General features: G+C 48.5%; 1 protein-coding gene across 1 annotated transcript; it reads left to right on the top strand.

Moving 5' to 3' along the window:
• Positions 1-4,935: 4,935 nt before the first annotated feature.
• On the top strand, positions 4,936-18,942 carry CTSE (cathepsin E). The gene is made up of 9 exons (XM_070396612.1): positions 4,936-5,059; positions 5,674-5,830; positions 6,258-6,375; positions 7,670-7,788; positions 12,503-12,702; positions 13,955-14,077; positions 15,390-15,531; positions 15,623-15,721; positions 18,032-18,942. Exons 1-9 carry the CDS (start codon positions 4,992-4,994, stop codon positions 18,194-18,196), a joined length of 1,191 nt encoding a protein of 396 aa, XP_070252713.1. The 5' UTR covers positions 4,936-4,991; the 3' UTR covers positions 18,197-18,942.
• Positions 18,943-20,166: the final 1,224 nt, after the last annotated feature.

Consider the following 20,166-nt stretch of genomic DNA (forward strand, 5'->3'; position numbering starts at 1 on the left):
TGCCCTCTGCTGACTGTGCTGCCATGATTTCTAGTCTGAAAGGCACTTTTCCATAATATGGTTGATAGTGATTTAGGAAATGACTCAAAATAAATGAATTCTTGACATGGTGAGATGCTGGGGACATTGGATCCTTCTTACTTCCAGTTCAGGAAAACAAGAGGCTTTGCCAAACAAAAGCAGACCAAGCCCTGGGGGAAAAATTTGCATTTGTGCCAGTAAGCTCTTGAGCAATAAACACATGGTTTGATCGCCTTAAACTTTTCTTCTTCATAATTCAGTGTCTGGGCAGGCATAACTAGCAGAGGGGTGCATGGGGGGATTTTTACACCGGTCAGCAACACAATAATGATTCTTGAAGGCAAAATAGAAAATATTTGCAAAAAAATGAGCAATGATAGGATTTCTCATCACATAGCTCTGCACCACCACACTGAACCCTGCACACACTCATCTCTCTTCCTACAATAAAGACATCTCAAATTGTCCATCATGCTGAAAATTGTTCTCGCTCCTCCTTTCCCTCTCCTCCTCTCTCTCACTCTTTCTGTCTTTCTCTTCCGGGAAGAAATTCTTCAGTGTCAGACACTAGAGATCATCCAATACAGGCCATCAATTTTAAAGTCAGGCAAATCTGGGTTTGAATCCTAGCTCTGGCACCTTAGGCAAGTTATTTAAATTCTCTATGTCTCAATTATTTCATATGTAAAATGGGCTTAAAAATAATACCTAGTCCTAGCCAGTATGGCACAGTGGATAGAGCATCGGCCCGCAGACCGAAGGGTCCTGGGTTAGAAGCCAGTCAAGGGCACATACCTTGGTTGCAGGCTCCTCCCGCATCTGGGCCCTGGTCAGGGCACGTGCGGGAGGCAACCAATTGATGTGTTTCTCTCACATTGATATTTCTCTCTGTCTTTCCCTCTCTAAAAATCAATGGGAAAATATCCTTAGGTGAGGATTTAAAAAAATAAAAAGAAGAACTAACAGACTTTAATAATAATAATAATAATAATACCTAGCATTCATTGGTTTGAGGGTTGAATGAACTAGTGTTCGTTCCTAAGGTCCTCAGCTCAGAGCCAGGCCCAAAGCCCATGTTCCCAAAGTGTTCCTTGTTGTTAGCATCCAACCCAAGACCTTCATTTTATAGACAAGGGAACTATCATCAGAAAAAAGTGATTTCTCTACGGTCATATGGCCAGTTAGTGGCAGAGCCAAGACTAGATCCAGGCAGCCGATCCCAGTCCTCTTCCTACGGTACCACACACAGCATCGTTCATTCATCGACTTCAAGCAGAATGACGTTGGGACATTTTCCAGGTGGTCACATTCATGCCGAGCTGATGATGGTGCTAGGGCCGGGGCCGAGAGCATCCTGGATTGCTGGCTCCCCACGATCAGGGGCCAGCTGAGCAGGAAGGGGAAGCAGCTGTGAATGCCACGTTGACACACTGCCTCTGGGGCGATCAGCCCAGATAAAGCTGATTTCCACAGAGCGTTCAGCAACCGTCCTCTCATTGCTCATTTATCTTTTGGAAGCTGAAGCTCCAGAGAAGAGAAGTTGATAGGATGGTGTCACCATCAAACATTTTCAAACGCTCCGGAAGCAGACAAACCTTTGTGTCCAACCAGCCCCAATCCGCATCCCTGAGGGTCTCTCTCGGTCTCCAAAGCCCCCCTCCCAATGCTGAGAGCCTGTGTGATTGCCCAGTGGTTCTCAACCTGCTGGCCCTTTAAATACAGTTCCTCATGTTGTGACCCAACCATAAAATTATTTTCGTTGCTACTTCATAACTGTAATGTTGCTACTGTTATGAATCATAATGTAAATATCTGATATGCAGGATGGTCTTAGGCGATCCCTGTGAAAGGGTCGTTCGACCGCCAAAGGGGTTGTGACCCACAGGTTGAGAACCGCTGGCCTATCCTGTGCCCCTGTTGGGCAAATTGGTTTCTGTACCGATGACATCTTAAGAAGCAAGTTGCTCCCAGTGATGGCCGGTTCTCTGAGGGATAGTCTCCATGTTCCTGGAGATGGTATAGATCAAGCCCCCTTCCCCTTTTGGGTGGGGAGATCCAACATCCTGCTGCTGCCCAAGACTGCTTCGGTCCGTAAGTTCTCTTAATAAACTCTTGGTTTAATTCTGGAGTTGACAGCCTCTTTCTCTAGTCTCTCAGCCCCATATTCCTTTGGAGTCATTCCAGTACACCTCGGAAATTTTTCACAACAGCCGTGTTTTTGCCCACATGGTACAATTTTACCTCAAATGCTCCTCCCTTTCCCTTTCCTTACAGAACACTAACACACACACACACACACACACACACACACACACACGTGCCCATGAGCTTTTGTTCCCTACAGAAAGTATTTAAATTGTCCACAGCAACATTCAATTCCAGTATAGGAGGATCCAGTAACCTGCAGTCAGGGCAGTACAGTTCCTGGTGTTTCCAGAGAGAAGAGAATCCATTAATTCTGACAAATTTTCACAGCTGCCCAGACCAACCCGTTGTTTTTTAAGCCCGGGCCAGCCGAACCCTCTCCATTTAGTAATCAGAGGTGAGAGGGAGACGGGAGGGGCCTGGAACATGGGAGACAGAGGGAGGGGCCACGGTTATGCTCATTTCAACCCTTCGGAAACAATGATGATAATTCTGCAGAAAGCTCACTGGACCGGAAGTTAGGAGGCCTGGGCCCTAATCCTGGCTCGGCCACTGAATGAACTCCATGTTCTTGGGCTGGCCGCTTGCCTCTGCGCCTCAGTGTTCTCTGCTCTGTGCTTGGGTTCGCCTTCACGGCCTGGAAGAGGCTTCTAGGGCCAGGTCTTTAGAGTGACGATCTTCAGTCCCGATGACACAGTACAGCTTTTCAAGTACTTCCACATGCCGTATTTTGTGTATTTAATCTTCCCTAAAACACAACAATGTAGTGTTCGGCAAATGAAGAAATTAAGGTACCGATTGGTTGGGCAAACCATGGCAGAGCTTAGTGCTAAAATGAGTTAGTTTGACTTCCGGCCACCTGTGGCCCACACCGCCCTCTTGGGTGCAGACTGTCTCCCCAGCGAAAGGCCAAAGAGAAGGGCTCCTTGTAAGTGGGCGAACGACAAAGAGGCTTTGTTCCCTTAGGGTCAGGGGTCAAGGATCTGGGCTATTCCCCAAGCTCTTTTGATGTCTTTTTAACATTTTAGAGCCCAAGGCAGGATTCAACTTAGCCCCAAACCCTGTCTGTTTCTTGGGCTTCCGAGATGGAAAGCAGAGCGGATCTCAACCTAGGTCCCTGACCTCCAACCCAGAGCCTGAAAGTATTGTCACATGTGACAGCAGTGATGGCCTCTGCAGCCCTCGCTCAGAGTGTCCCATGCACTCGGGTTAGGGTCAGAGGAAGGTGCTCCTTCCTGTCGCCCTCCATCTCCACTCGGGGAAATAAAGGCCACCCTCGGTGTGGTAGGTGGGATGTCCACAGAGATCAGCGCATGCTGAGGGGCCTCACATGCTGGGATAGTGAAATGCTGAGCCCTGCCTTCCCCTAAGTCCCACTGACAGACAGGATGCTGCTGCTGCTGAATTGTGTCCCCCAAATTTCACCTAAAGTCCTGACCCCCAGTACTTCAGAATGTGACTGTGTTTGGAGATGGGGCCTTTAGAGAGGTGATTAAGGTTAAACGAGGTCCTATGTGTGGATCCTAATCAATATAACTGGTGTCCTTATAAGAAGAGGGCATTTGGACAGATAGACACAGAGGGAAGACCATGTGAGGACACAGGGAGGAGAAGGTGGCCATCTACAAGCCAAGGAGAGAGGCCTCAGGAGAAACCAACCCTGCCCACACCTTGATCTTGGAGTTCTAGCTTCCAGAATCATGAGAAAATAAATTTCTGTTGTTTGAGCCACCCAGTCTGTGGTCCTTTGCGTGGCAGTCTGAGTAAACTAATCCAGGCACCTGCTCCAGAACCCTCACCCCCAGCACCTCTCTGGCCCTCGAGGGCTGCCTCTGTTTTCTCCTCTGAACCTCCCCCTACCCTGTAGCCCTGGATTCATCAAGTCCTTAGGGGGGAAAAAAACTGGCTCCACAATCACTGCCAAATCTCATCTTAAGGGCTTTTGCTGATTTCTGTTTCAAAGTGGACTGGGGAGGAGTAACCTGAGATTGGGGCTCCTAAGCGGCTGAGGAGAAACCAGGAAATACAGACAACAAACTGATTAATGCTGAGTTAGAGCCCTGGCTGGTGGGTCCAAGTGGTTAGAGTGTTGGCTGGTGCACCAGAGGGTTGTGGGCTTCATTCCTGGCCAAAGGCACATACCTGGGTTGCAGGTTCCATCCCTGGCCCTGGTCCGGGTGTATGCGGGAGGCAACCAATCAATGTGTCTCTCTCACATCGATGTTCTCTCTCTCTCTCTCTCTCTCTCTCTCTCTCTCTCTCTCCCCTCACCCCTTCCCCGCCCTTCCACTCTCTCTAAAAGAAAATCAATGAAAAAAAAAATCCTCCAGTGAGGATTTTTAAAAAAATTTTGAGTTGGAGTCCTGCCCCGCCTGTGACAACTGAGCTTCCACCCCTCAGGAGTCTTCAGACAGACACAAGGAAACTAACAGTCAGTAGGCGGTTCCCACGTGTCCGGGGTGGGGGGAAGGCGCTCCCTCAATTAATTAATACAGGGCTTCCTGGGTCAGGGTGGGTGCCAGACTCGAGGAGATGCTGAGCCGTGGACAATCCCCTTCGCCTTAGGATCTGGGCGCACAGATTCCCAAGTCCCACCCGGATTCCTCCCACCCCCAGGAGTGGAGGGGAACGCCCGCCCGGGACACAGGCTGTGTTTGCTCTGGGCCTGGCTATCGACTCCAGGGGCCTTATCGCTGGGTCCGCAGACGGGGCTGGGCGGGGCTGCGTGAGGGAGATGTGGTCCCACTGCCCCGGGGCACAGAAGGAAGGAGAAGTGGAGGGAAGGCGGCGGCAGAGCCAGCGAGAACGAAGCTGCTGGCTGTACCATGAAAACGCTTCTGCTTTTGCTGCTGGTGCTCCCGGACCTGGCGTGGGCCTCAGGCCCCCTGCACAGGTGAGGCCACGTCCCAGCACTGTGTCCGGCCGGGGCGGGGCCCTGCTATCACGCTGAGGGCTCCCCTGGGAGAGGAAAGCTGCTGGAGAAATAGGGAGGAGAAGGAACAGGGCCTGGGAAAGGTTGGCCAAGCGGCCACCTTGTGGGAGTTAGCCTGAGTCTCCAGCCCAGCACCAGCCACTCCTCGGCCTCCACCTCTGACGGAGCTGCCTGCCTGAGCCCCAGGGGCCGTCTCACGTTGGAAACAGCAGGACTGTGCAGCTCAGAGGACCTGAGTACTCCCCCAAGGGGCTGACCACTGCCCCGAGAGGTGTGCCGTCCCTTTGAGGCAGCCCTCATGGTGTTCATGTAGAAATGCAGACCATCCCACAGCCCCATTGCCCCTGATCTCCAAGAGCCCATCTCTGGGAGTGGGGGAGGGGCATCTCAAGTCTAAGGGTCTGAGGGTCTCCAGGAGGCTGGGCAGGCTGGGGCAGAGGGGCCCTGACCCTCTCACACTACCTTGCAGACCCCTTCTGAGTAACTTCCCAATTAACCTCCGGGAAATGGGGCAGGGAGGGGAGTCAGAGAGAGGCAGGAATGCCTCTCTTCCTCACACGGGGCTTTGTCCTCAGGGTGCCCCTCAGGAGGGGTCAGTCCCTCCGAAAGAAGCTGCGAGCTTGGGGCCAGCTCTCCGAGTTCTGGAAATCCCAGCATCTGGACATGATCCAGTTCACCGAGTCCTGCACGATGGACCAGAGTGTCAACGAGCCCCTCGTCAACTACTTGGATGTGAGGCCTCCTGGGCAAAGGCTGGGAGGGGGCAGGGCACAGCCTGGCATGGCGAGGGGGCAGCAGCACTGAGGCAGTTTGGATTTCTCCTCTGGGATGACCCTTATGGACTGATGCCCGGGTCCCCTTGGACTTGGTCCAATAAGGCCCAGGGCACCTGAATGTGTGCACCTCTGTGGGAGGGAAGGGAGGAGCAGGGCAGGCCTCCCTGCCTTGCTCCCAATGATTCTCATAATAATGAGAACCAGGATAGTGATTAGATTTCCTCCCTCTCAGCCCTTCCTCTGCTCCTTCTATCTGTGATGGCCACTTCCCAGGTCTCTGAGCCCCGGTCTGTGCTGGCCCAGGCCCTGCCCACGGAGCTCTCCCTGGGTCCCTCCCCCTCCCTAGCACCCACACCCTGCGCCCTTCCCTCCCTTGTCTGCAGATGGAATACTTTGGCACCATCTCCATTGGCTCGCCACCGCAGAACTTCACCGTCATCTTTGATACCGGCTCCTCCAACCTCTGGGTCCCCTCCGTGTACTGCACCAGCCCAGCCTGCAGTAAGTGGTCCAGGAGCCCCCACAGGGAATGGCTGAAGGCCAGGCCTGGGATCTGAGCCTGGCACCCTGGGGGGAGGGGTTGGGTTCCAGTAACTGGCCATCCCTGCACACCAGCCTCCCCTCTCCTCCTCTGCGTCTGCCCTGGGACTGCCTTCGGCAGAAACAGGGCTGGGTCAGGAAGAAAGTTAAAATTGATTGCTATCCAAGCTAGCAACTTCCATACTGACCAGAATCAGCAGGGGGAAACCACCACCAAACAAACGCATATTTTTGAATACTCCCCTCGGAGCACCTCAAGGAATGCGGGGACAGTTCCATTGCAGTGGCTCTTTCTGGGCAGGTAGGTGGGTCAGGTTCCAGTGTGGACTGTTCACCTGCATCCAGGAGGCCTGGTGACCTCACTCCCACATACCAGAGTGGGGGCTGGTGGGACAATGGGTGGTGGACCCATTTGGCCAGAGGTCACTCAGAGGCCTTTGTGAAAACTGGAAAAGAAAGAGCTAAGGAAAGGTGTCTCAGTCCATGTAGGACAACGTTTAGAGACGATGTCTCAGGCAACACTCAAGGTGTCCATGGGGCCCTGGCCGGTTTGGCTCAGTGGAGAGAGCGTCAGCCTGCAGACTGAAGGGTCCCGGGTTCGATTCCCACATACCAGGGTTGCGGGCTCGATTCCCAGTGTGGTGCGTGCAGGAGGCAGCCAATCAGTGATTCTCTCTCATCATTGATGTTTCTAGCTCTCTCTCTTTCCCTTCCTCTCTGAAATCAATAAAAAAATATATATATTTTTTTTTTAAAAAGAAAGGTGTCCATGGGTTGTGCAAGATGTTGGGAGCAATTTCCTGGAATAGCAGGAGTTTATCCTGAGTTTCTTTTGAATGCCAGTCCCTGGCGCACAGTGGTCGGCAGAGGCTGATGCCTGGCGTTTATTCTGTGTGCCCCACGAGCTCACAGGCAATTACGTTTGCCCAGGGACAACTATTTGGCTCCTGTCAGCCCAGCACGTATGTCTAGAGGGGGATGTAGGGGTCACTAGGGAGGGCCATGGCCAACCTTTCCAGATGCACCTGCTCATCACTGTGTCCTCAGACCGGTCAGTTAGGGAGACTTGGTTCCCACTGCCCCGTGGGACAGAAGAAAGGAGCGGTGGCAAGGAGGGCTGAGGCAGAGCAAGAGAGGAGCTGCTGGTTGGGCCAACAGCGGAAGTTAGGGAAGCAGCTCTGCACGCTGGGGTGTGGGGCAGGGATGGTGGCAGCGAGCTGGTGGCCCAGGCAAGAGCGGCATCCTTGCTTTCCAGAGACACACCCCAGGTTCAGCCCTTCTCGGTCCAGCACGTACAGTGCCGCAGGGAGCCACTTCTTCATTCAGTACGGGACGGGGAGCTTGTCCGGAGTCATCGGAGCTGACCAGGTCTCCGTGAGTATAACTCCTTCATGTTCCCTCTCTTGGTCAGGAACTTGGGAGACAGAACACTGTTCAGAGCTCTTAGGGGAGCAGTTTCAGATCTGCCGCAGGAAGAGGTGGAAGCAAGGAGCTGGAGCTGGCTTCCAGGGAAGGGGGAGGCCTGGCTTGGCCTGAGATGCGGCCGTGGGCCAGTCTGTGCCATGTGCTGGGTCCTAGAGAGGCAGCGGGGGGAGGGGGGATTCCTGCAGGACACAGGGCACCTGGTGGCAGGGTTCACAACTGGACCAACGGCCCCAGGGCACCAAGGAGACAAGACCAGGCCTCCATCTTGAAGGAAGAAGATGTCCAAGCCGGGACAGACGGTGGGAACTCAGTTACTGAAATAAGGCAACAAGGTAGGGGCTGGGAGTCCAATCATAGAGACAAGGCCGAATTCAAGTCCCAGGTCAGCCCTGAACTCGATGCTGAGCTCGTGAGCTGCTCCTTAAACTCCCTTTGACCAAAGGTCCCACGGGTCCCAGAACTGTGGGAACCAGACCAAGGTGGGGACAGAGAGCCAGGGGAGCCCCGGTCCTGCCCTACCCAGGTTTATGGGCACAAGCGCAGTAGTCCCCGCTTTTCCACGGTTTCGCTTTCTGTGGTTGTAGTTATCCTCAGCCAACCACAGCCTGAAAGTATGAAATAAAAAAATTCCAGAAATAAACATTTTCTAAGTTTCAAATTGCACGCTGATCTGAGGAGCAGGATGAAGTCTTGCGCTACTTCACGCTGTCCCACCCGGGATGTGGATTGTTCCTTCGACCAGCGTATCCACACTGCATGCGCTCTCTGCCCATTAGTCACTTGGTAGACAACTCAGTTATCAGATCAGTTATCAAAGGGAGAAAAAGAGATCACTTTAAGTAACTTCTATTAGTGTATTGTTTTGTTCTATTTTATTATTAGCTATTGTTAATCTCTTACAGTGCCTAACGTATAAATTAAACTTTATTATAGGTACGTATAGGGAAAAAAACAGCATATGTAGGGTTCGGTATTATCCTTAGTTTCAGGTTTCCACTGGAGGTTTTGGAATGTTCACCCTGTGGATAAGGGGGGACCATTGTTTATGCCCAGGCCTTTGGGGAAATAGAGGCTGACCCACTCCTGATGAGCATTGTTACAGTTCTGGGGGGTCCTGAAGCCACAGGGCCAAGACTCCATCAACATCCCTTTAAAGTGGGTGGGAGTAGAACACATGGATTGGGGGAAAAAATGCCAAGAGCAAGAAACACAGTGTCTATGTAAAAAAAATACCACATACAGATAAAACAACACACTGTACTTTCTATTAGAACATATGTAAAGGCACAAAGACTGCTTAGAAGGCTACGTCACATTCCTAACTGATCATCATAGTTACCCCTGGGAAGCAGAGGCGGGCATGGAAGGGGAATTGTGTCCTTTGCTGCTGCTTATCTGCTGGCTCGCTGGGTGGTGTGGGGCAACAGCCAAGCCCATGGCCACTGCAGCTTCCCTTGGTTCCTCCTTCAAGTTTCCTGGCTCCCAGCCCAGCAGCACGTTTAACTCTGTAACAGACAGTGGCGGCGAGGGCCACAGGACACGCCCAGCATTGAGGCTTAGAGGCAGTGAGAGAACAATGTGGGTTCTAGTCCACCCTCAACCTCGAAGTTCCAATTCACCCTTCTCCCACCTGACACCTGTCTTCCCTGACTGACTGCCAAACTGTAGACTTCAGTCTGCAGCACCAGGACAAAGCGAATTCCCACTGTACACCACGTAACCAGCACCCGCAATGGCAAACAGTCAACTGTCCAGAATACAATCCTTTGTGTATGTAGCTCCTAATGGCTCTGCTTCTCTGATACAGATAAAAAAGGATGTGCTAAATATTGTGGATGCAGCTAATGCAACCCTTATGAGACAATTATAGCCTGAAATGTATATACTAGAAAAGCTGAAAACCAACCATTTAAGCAATAAAAAATAAGAAAACAAGCAAACCACAAGCAACAACAAATCAAACCCAAAGAAAGAAGGATGGAAATAAATAGAAGAATGGGATGGATGTCAATCAAACAGAAAAGTCATACAATAGAGAAAATCAACAAAACCAAGAATTAACTCTTTACAAAAATTAATAAAATTCATAAACCTCTAGCAAAATTAATAAGAAACTGAAAGAAAATACAACTTAATATTAGAAATGAAAAATAATGCATTAATAAAGACCTTGAAACATTAAAATGATAATAGGATATCAAGAATAATTTTATAGCCCTCACCGGTTTGGCTCAATGGATAGAGCGTCAGCCTGCAGACCGAAAGGTCCCAGGTTCGATTCCGGTCAAGGGCATGTACCTTGGTTGCGGGCACATCCCCAGTGGAGGGTGTGCAGGAGGCAGCTGATCGATGTTTCTCTCTCATCGATGTTTCTAACTCTCTATCTCTCTCCCTTCCTTTCTGTAAAAAATCAATAAAATGTATTTAAAAAAAAAAAAGAATAATTTTATATTGATAAATTTGACAATTTTTAAAAAAAAATGACAAATGCCTTGAGAAATACAGCATGCTAAAACTGACACAAGAAAAACATAGAAAATATGAATACTCCAATGTCTATTTAAATATTGACTGTTATTAAAAACCTCTCCACAAGAAAACTCTAGGCCCAGGTAACCTCAGTGGTAAATTCTTCCAAAGAAATAGCACCAACCTTACACAAATTCTCCCAGATAACTGATAAAGAAAGAACACTTGTCCTAGCTGGTTTGGCTCAGTGGATAGAGCATCAGCCTACAGACTGAAGGGTCCCGGGTTGGATTCCGGCCAAGGGCACATGCCTGGGTTGTAGGTTCGATCCCCAGTGTGGGGTATGCAGGAAGCAGCTGACCAATGATTCTCTGTCATCATTGATGTTTCTATTTCTCTCCCTTCCTCTCTGAAATCAATAATATATATATATGGAACACTTCATAATATCATGATGTTTTATAATAACATCAAAAACATCGAATACCTACAAGTATCGAATACCTACAGGTAACAAAATAATGTGCAAGATCTCTACTCTAAAAACTGCAAAATATTACTGAGTGAAATTAAGAAAGATCTATATAAATTGAAGATAAACCATGCTTATGATTCAGTACTATAAATAAGTCAATTTTTCATCAATCAAAACAAGAGCAATTTTTATTAGAAATTGACAAGCCAATTCTAAAATCTATATGAATATGTAATACAATCTAGATGAAGAAAAATACTACCAAGTATAAGACATTATGAATATATAGTAATTTAGATATGTAATATTGACACAGGATGGGCAAATAGAAAAACAGAACAAAATAGAGAAACTAGTCACACAGTCACCTGACCTACATTGAACATTGAACATTGAACAGTGGAGGAAATGATGGTGTAGTTATTAAATGGTATTCGGTCATCTGGATATCCATATAGGAAAAAAAAAAAAGGAAAAGAATCTATAGTGACTCCTACCTCACACATCAATCATAGAACTTCTCATAGACTATAGATATAAATGGGAAAAGTGAAACAATAAAGCTTTTAAAAGAAAACATAGAAAAATATCTTTATGACCTTAAGGTAGGCAAAATTTTCTGAAGTTACAAAACCCACTAATTACAAAGAAAAAGATTGATAGATTTGACTATATTGAAATACATATCTTCTGTTCATCAAAAAACACCATTAGAGAGTAAAAACGCCAGCCACAGTCCGGAGATGTTTCTAATATATACATCCAACAAAGGACTTGATTCCAATCAATAAGGAAAACGCAGACAACCTACTTCACAAAAGGAGCTGTGCAACGCCCAATGTCATTAGTCACCAGGAAAAACAAATGAAAACCAAATGTACCCGCTGCGTATCCACCAGAAGACTGAGAAGGAAAAGAAGGCAACGTCCAGTGTTGGTGAAGATATGAAGCTACTGGCAACGGAACTCTCAAAATATTGGTACTGAAAACATCAATTGGTACAAATCACTTTGGAAAATTCTGTCAATATTTATTCAGTTCTGTCAGTATTTACGCATACTCTATGACCTAACAATTTTACTCCCAAACATATATCCAACAGAAATATGTACACGTGTTCACCCAAAGACAAGTACAAGCTGCATTATTAGCAATACTCAAGTACAGGAAGCAACCCAAATAGGCCTCATGGTAGAATGCATACATGCTAGTGGCATATTCAGACTGTGTAATACAAAGACAATGAACAAATTAAAACAGTGTGCAACAAGCGTAATGTTGGGTGACAGAAGCCAGCTACCAAAGAATTCATACTGTATGATTCCATTTATATAAAATTAAAAAATAAGCAAAGCCAATACAGGCTGTTAGAAACCAGGAGACGGGTCACTTGTGAGGAAAGGTGTGATAATTGGCAGGGTGCTGGGGGGCTCTGGGGGTTGCAATGTCCTGCTGCTCAGTTTGGGAGCTTGCCCACATGGGTGAGTACAGTATGTGAACCCTCACTGAACGGCACACCTACGACTTCTGTATTATACTTCGGCAAAAAGGGTTTCCATTTAAACATTGAGTGGGACTATGGCGAAAATCGTTGTGCCCATTTAATCAAGAAAGGTTGAGTCGGAGAAGAATTAGCTTCAGGAGAGAGGAGAAGCTGGGGATCTGAGGCCCTTTGCAAAGAGCTCCTGGGCAAATTCCCTCTGGGCTTTCTCCCGTCAGGTGGAGGGGCTGACTGTGGTCGGCCAGCAGTTTGGAGAGAGTGTCACGGAGCCTGGCCAGACCTTTGTGAACGCAGAGTTCGATGGCATCCTGGGCCTGGGGTACCCCTCCTTGGCTGTTGGAGGGGTGACTCCAGTGTTCGACAACATGATGGCCCAGAACCTGGTGGACGTTCCCATGTTTTCTGTCTACATGAGCAGGTAAGGCCCGTCAAGCCTGCCAGGCTGAGGTCAGTTATACCTCCAGGGGGACAGCACAGGGCCGCTGAAAGAGCACTCGATGTAGCAGTCACACACCGGGGCTGGATCTCTTGTTAGTGCAGCTGCGTGATTTGGGGCAAAACACTGAACCTCTCTGACTATTGAGAAAATGGGATTTGCCTCAGAAAGTCGTTGTGAAGAGCACGTTGTAAACTGTAGCACACTGGACTAATTTAAGGAATACCTGTAATTAGATACAGTGGGGCCTTGACTTACGAGTTTAATTCGTTCCGAGACCGAGCTTGTTAAGGAGCTCATTAACTCAAATTACTCTATCAACTCAATGCAAAAAATCGGCTGAAAGACAGCTGGTATCTCAAAAAACTCGTTAGTCGGGACACTCGTAAGTCAAGGCCCCACTGTATTCATTTATGCAGTGAATAACTCAAGCCCCTCTTATGTGCTGAGCACAATGCTGGGCACTGGGAATACAGTGAAGCTAGAAAGACCGTCCCCGTCCTCAAGAAGCTTAATCCCAGTGGGGGAGGCAGGAAAAAATTTACAATAAGCTGATAGTAAAGTAATCACATGTTCATGGATGGGTAAGCAAATGTGATATATACATACAATAGAATACATTCAGCACATGCCACCACAGGGATACATCTGGAGGACGTTATGGTAAGTGAACTAAGTCTGTCACAAGAGGACCCCTTGTATGATTTCACTTACAGGAAGCACCTAGAGTGGTCAAATTCATAGAAATCGATAGTAGAATGGTGGTTGCCAGAGACTGAGGAAGGGGAAATGGGAAGTTATTGAATGGCTGTGAAATGTTGGTTTTGTAGGACGAAAGGTTCTAGAGACTGGTCGCACAACGGTGGGCATATACTTAACACGACTAAGCTGTACACTTATAATGATTACGATGGGCCCGGGCTGGGGGGCTCAGTTGTTTGGAGTGTCGTCCCATGCACGGAAGGGTTGTGGGTTTGATTCCCTGTCAGGGCGCATAACCAGGCTTGTGGTTCATTCACAAATCATTGGGCAGAGCTGTCTCTCTTCTTTCGCCCACAAATTCCAGACTAACTGACTCACAGTCATTGGAAGCCCTGGTCCCAAAGCCCGAGCTTGTGTTTCTGCTTGTCTAGGACTAGGTACTTGGTGGGAGTGATCAGACCACGAGGCGGGAGCTCATTCCCAGGGTTTTCCCGTGGCCCTTCCTTGGCAGCCTGCCTTTCTCTTCCTGCAGTGACCCAGAAGGCGGTGCAGGGAGCGAGCTGATTTTCGGAGGCTATGACCACTCCCATTTCTCTGGGAGTCTGAACTGGGTCCCGGTCACCAAGCAAGGCTACTGGCAGATAGCACTGGACACGTGAGTATCCTCCACAGTGTATGGTGTTGAGGGAAGAACTCATAACTCATGGCAGGCACAACTTACATTGACCTGAATGGAAGTGCTGGTCACTGGGAGAGGATGCCAGGAGCCTGCGTGAGGCTAGGGGCGTGGAGGTGCCGAGCAGAGGTGCAGGAAGGAGCATCAGTAACCAGGGTGACAGGCACGCGGTACCAACGACCAGCTTCCTTCCTTGTAGGAGAGGTGCGCCTTCAACTCAACCCATGGTAAATACAAACACTCCACCAGCTGCTTCTTGTTCACCCACCATAAATTAACACACAGACAAGGGCTGATTGAAATGGGTGCAGAGTGAATTGGACTCAGATTGTGCCTGCATAAAGGATGCACGGAAGGTGAGAGGCACATACAAGCGACTGCATGTAGAGGACAGTGATCAGTGCTCCATGAGATGTGCCACCAAGGTGGCCCAGCAGACAGGGCAAGGCAGCTTCTGTCTGAAGAAATCCTTGGATTTCATGGAGGTGGCAGCATTGACTGAGCCCCCCCTCCCGGCCCCCCACACACGCACCTGGGCATGGAGCAATGGGAAAGTGGGATTGGATGTCTGACACCTTCCTGGCACTGTATTAGACTGTGGTGAGCTGGCACGGCCATGGCATACTCAGCCCCAGGGCGCCTTATGTGCTGCGCCAGCTCAGCCTGGTTTGGTGACCCTGAGAGGGGCTGGTGAAGGATTGAGAAAAGACAGGCAAGAGAAGAAAGCTGGGTCTCGTTGGGACGCTGCCCTCTCTGATGGAAAGAGACAGCACCACGGACTACAAGCCGTGTCTTTATTTTATAGCCAGATTCCACGAGGCAAAGTAAGGGCGTGGTCAAGATGTTTACAACAGTCTCATGGGTTTCGAATCTACTCAATTACATGCACCTGAACTCTATCAAGCCCACATCACTCAGGCACGTGGGGCCATGTTAGGACCATAGGTTCAAGCTTACAACTACAGCTGTTGGCTATCATTGTGCTGGGAGGGCTCTGCCCTCCAAGCTGGGACTTGCATGTGGCCATGAGAGGACTGTGCCCTCTTATTAGTTCGAGGCTTGAACCTGTCCAAACACTGTAGCCACTCTCCACATTAGACAATGCAGGGATTCAAAGAAACGTAATTCAAGTGTCAACTCAGCCAGGAATAAGTTCCTGCAAGGTGCCAGCCATATGCCAGGCATGTGCTTCAGGTATCAGAGAGCTCAGCAGGGACTGAGAGCTGGAGGCTGGAGAGAGGGGACAAGAAGCGAAGAGGTGAGGGACTGACCACGCTTCCTTTGCCCTCAGAATCCAGGTGGGGGGTGCCGTGATGTTCTGCTCAGAAGGCTGCCAGGCCATTGTGGACACAGGGACCTCCCTCATCACAGGCCCCCCGGCTGAGATCAAGCAGCTGCAGAAGGCGATAGGGGCAGAGCCCGTGGATGGAGAAGTGTGTGCCTGTCTGGGTGGGAGGGGGGAGCGGAGAGGGCCTCTCTTGGGAGACGGGAGATTCTAAACTGATCCTCTGTGGGGTGTTTTAGTATGCCGTGGAGTGTGACAATCTCAATGTCATGCCGGATGTCACCTTCACCATCAATGGAGTCCCCTACACTCTTCAACCAGCTGCCTACACCCTGCTGGTAAGAACTGTTTCCTCACATGGGGTGGTGAACACACAATACACTGTACAGATGATGTGTTATAGAATGGTACACCTGAAACCTGTATCATTGCATTAACCAGTGTCACCCCAATAAATTCAATTTTTTAAAAAAGCACACACACACACACACACACATATTCACAATATAGCAGAAAAGAATTAAAGGACTGTTTCCTCATTCTGCAAGTCACAGGGCCTTCCCCAGATACCTGCCACTTCCCCTTTTCAAACAGTTGCTGGCACTCAGGCCACGTCTATCCCAAGTCCCCCCCATCTTACCCTGCACTGAAGTGGCACTTCCTCAGGGGAGGACACAGCTGCCTGTGTGTGGTGGAAAGACCACTGGGCTGGTTCTCTAACTTCCTGCTCGGCCATGAAGCAGCAGCAAACCTGGAACAGGCCATTCAATGAGGTTCTCTGACGTTGTCACTAACCTCAACCACCAAGTCAGACTGGGGATGCTATTACCCCATTTTATAGACCAGGACATTGAGACCTGTTAATGGTTCTAGATGTGAGATGCTTGGGTTGGGAGGTACAGATTAAGGTTATATCTCTTCTAATATATATGCAGATTAACATGCTCCTCCAACCAGAGAATGCCTTGGTGCAGTAGATGCGTAAGTGTGAAGGGTTAGGTAGAAAGGGAACCCCCAGGTGTTTGAGAAATCCATGACCACCTCATACACAGTGGGCACAGATTTTCAGTATCATACTTCTTTGGTGACACACTTTAATGCACTAACCTTGCCCAAGATCACCCACAGCATCAGCGTGACTGTGCCAGAATCGAGGTAGGAAGGGATAGACTGAGGGCTTTAGGGATTTACCTACCCCCACACCTTGATCTCCATTAACCCCTTCCTTAAGCCACTTTTACTATTACAGTTACAGTAAAAGTGTAAAATTTTTTCTTTATTGATTAAGGTATTACATATGTGTCCTTATGGCCCCATTGCCCGCCCCCCCCCACTCATGCCCTCACCCCACTGTTGTCTGTGTCCATTGCTTAGGCTTATATGCATGCATACAAGTCCTTTGGTTGATCTCTCCCCTTTACCCCCACCCTCCCCTACCTTCCCTCTGAGGTTTGACGGTCTGATCGATGCTTCTCTGTCTCTGGATCAGGAAAACAAATGTCTTACTTTAAAACACAGCTTCATGTCAAGTCCCCTAAACTCCTCCAACAAAGGAATTCTGCAGCTGCCACTGTGACCACCACACTGAGGACAAGCTAGACATTTCAACTGCCAAGTTCATCAGTCTCTACAACTGTCACCACTCCAGCACCCCCTCCCACCTTCACCCTCTGTGAGCCCCTGCTCACCCCCACGCCCTTTCCTGTACCCAACATGGTGCCACTGTCCTTTTCTGCCAGCACGTTTCCATCAGAGCCACCTCAACCCATCACGGGTGCTGTAATTCCTTTGCATTCTTATCCCCGTCCTCTCAAGAAGGCTCTTTAGCCCTCCGCAAATCTTCCCACTCCCTCATCAGCAACCTCAAACTTCCAGTGGTTGTTGGAAAGACCACACCTGTCTGTTAGATCCCAACTCTGCCAAACTGAAAAATAAGATTGGGGGAGGGCCTCATGGAGTAAGGGATGCCTACTTGCCTTACACCTAGTAGGAGCCACTCAAGTGATTCTTTCCAGAACAAGAAAGTAGCAGTGGCTAGCCATTTATAAGCGGTTTCTTTCCCTTAAAGAATTTGACTTGAGCTCCACCAGAAACTAAAGAAACCAGAGTTTAAGTCAAGGTCTTCTAATGCCAAACCTTTTGCTCTTCCAGCCGTGAGTCCAGCTTTTGGTTTTCCCAATGGTGAAATGGTGTTGGGAGGTGGGGGGGAGGGGGGGGGTGGTCGGGGGGGAGTGTATAATAGATGAACAATTCTCAAAATCGTAGAACTTAGAAGCCCAGACCCACATCTATCAAACACTTTAACCCTTTGCGGCCCAATTTTGTTTTTGGAATTTAAACAGTCTGGTCCGAATTGGAAGTCCTTCCTCTCTTGGTTGCAGTAGTTCCCTGGCGGAAATTGCCAATTAGCTCAATCACCAACTGGACGTTGGACCTGCTACTAGCACCTGGTCTGTCGAGTCAGCCTCGACGTTGGACCGAAAAGGGTTAATGAATACATCGGTAGAGGTGTATGAAGCAGGAGGAAGAACCAGCCAACCAAAACTGTGAAGCAGCTGTCTGCGGCCACCACCACCACAGTGTCGCTGAAGGCAGCACTCCTTCCTTCTTCCCCTGTATGTCACTTACCTTCTTCTTTCCACCCCCAGGACTTCGTAGATGGAATGGAGTTCTGCTCCAGTGGCTTTCAAGGCCTTGACATCCAGCCTCCAGCCGGGCCCCTCTGGATCCTGGGCGACGTCTTCATTAGACAGTTTTACTCTGTCTTTGACCGCGGGGATAACCGTGTGGGGCTGGCCCCAGCCGTCCCCTAACGAGGGGCCTCCTGTCTGTGCCTGCTGCCTAACGCCCCTTGGAAATCCAGCTGGGCCTGTCAGGTGGGGGCATTATTCACACCTGTCAAAAAGTCCTTTCCAATAGATTGCATTTGTTCAGAGGGGCAACTTCAATTAGAAATAAACACAGCTGAGACACGCGCGCGTGCGCGCACACACACGTTCACACATTTCCATATATCACCACCTCTACCACCATCATGATAGGATTAAGTTGTATGCCCAAACTTTTTATTGCTTTTGGCTAACATTTTATTATGGAAATCTCCAATTATGGGCATTATGTATAGAAGCAGAGATTATCCTATATAATAAAAGCATCGTATGCAAATTGTTCCTCTGGGAGTTTGACCAGGGGGCGGGGCCCGCCAGGGGAAGGGAGGGAGTACCCGGCAGGCAGCCAGCAGCTGCTAGGGACTTGGGCCTCCAGTTGTGTAAGAAATCCCTATGCTCACCCCACCTGCACATGGCCAGGACTGTTTTTTTCTGCACCACCACCTACTCCTCTCTCCAGCCCCACATACCTGGATTATTTTGAAACAAATTCTTAGCATCACATCATAAGTCACCATATCAAGGATTTATCCATAAATCCTTGTAACTTCCTAAATGTGCGGTCAGTGTTCAAGGGGTTCCTATTGTCTCATAAATGTTTGGTCACATTTGCAGTTGACTTGTGTGTATCAGGATTCAAAAGTCCACAAATTACACTTACTTGAGATGTCTCTATGTCTCTTTTCATCTGTCGAGTTTACCACATTCTGAACTTTGCAGAGGTGTCAGGTAATGTGGTTCTCTGGGCTCATCTTTCCTATAAAATGGTGGTTGGATCTCGGGGCCTGATTTTGTGGCAAGAATACTTCATAGGTGGTGCTGGGCCCATGCCACTGAAACCCATCAGGAGACAGGAATGCTTGGCGCCTTGGCACCTGTCTGGTAGGAGTGGTAGGGATGGTGAGTGGGTCCCAGAGTTCTCAGCCTCATCCATCCATTTATGACAAATTTCCCTTTGGTATTTTTTGAAAATTTTTCCCTTTATTTTATTTTATTTTATTTTTGGTATTTTACCTCAAGGTTTTGGCAGCCATTGATGATCAGTGCTTAGCTCCACGGTGTCATTAGGAAGGGATACAAAACAGGGATTTTTCTAATTCTGTTTTTCCTCCTGTATTTGTTAGCTGGGATTCTTTTCTAAAAATAACTAAAAAGTAAAATAAAAATAACTCTTTTACTCGTAGACACAAAGAATAGATTGCTGGTTGCCAGAGGAGAGGGGAATTGGGGAACTGGTGAAAAAGGTGAAGTCCAAATTGATAGTTACAAAACAGTCCCAGGGATGTCAAGTACGGCTTTGGGAATATACTCAATAATGTTGTCATAACTATGCACGGTGCCAGGTGAGTACTGAAAATATAGGGGGAAATGCTTTATAAAGTATATAATTGTCTCCAGTGGTCGGCAAACTGTGGCTCGGGAGCCACATGTGGCTCTTTGGCCCCTTGAGTGTGGCTCTTCCTAAGCCTTAGGAGTACCCTAATTAAGTTAATAACAATGTACCTACCTATATAGTTTAAGTTTAAAACATTTGGCTCTCAAAAGAAATTTCAATCGTTGTACTGTTGATATTTGGCTCTGTTGACTAATGAGTTTGCCAACCACTGGTCTAGCCACATGCTATACAACTGAACTAATAGAAAATAATATTAAATATAAGCTGTAACTGAAAACTAAAAATTTTAAAATAATAAAATAAAATAAGGCCCCCAAACCCCCTCTTTTATCAACGGTTTGCTCACCATGAGGTACAGCTCATACAGGAAAGGCAAAATTACTTGTTTTTCCCCCTTTCTTTACCAGTTTCAGAATGATGATGCTTCAGCTTACTGCAGTTTTTAGTGCTCAGTCACCCCACCTTTACTTAGCCAGTGGGCCCTGAACTTTTTACTTCA

Source organism: Myotis yumanensis, unplaced genomic scaffold, assembly GCF_028538775.1.
Source record: "Myotis yumanensis isolate MYYU_CA2020_CCGP unplaced genomic scaffold, mMyoYum1.0.hap1 SCAF_17, whole genome shotgun sequence".
NCBI classification, from domain to species: domain Eukaryota; kingdom Metazoa; phylum Chordata; class Mammalia; order Chiroptera; family Vespertilionidae; genus Myotis; species Myotis yumanensis.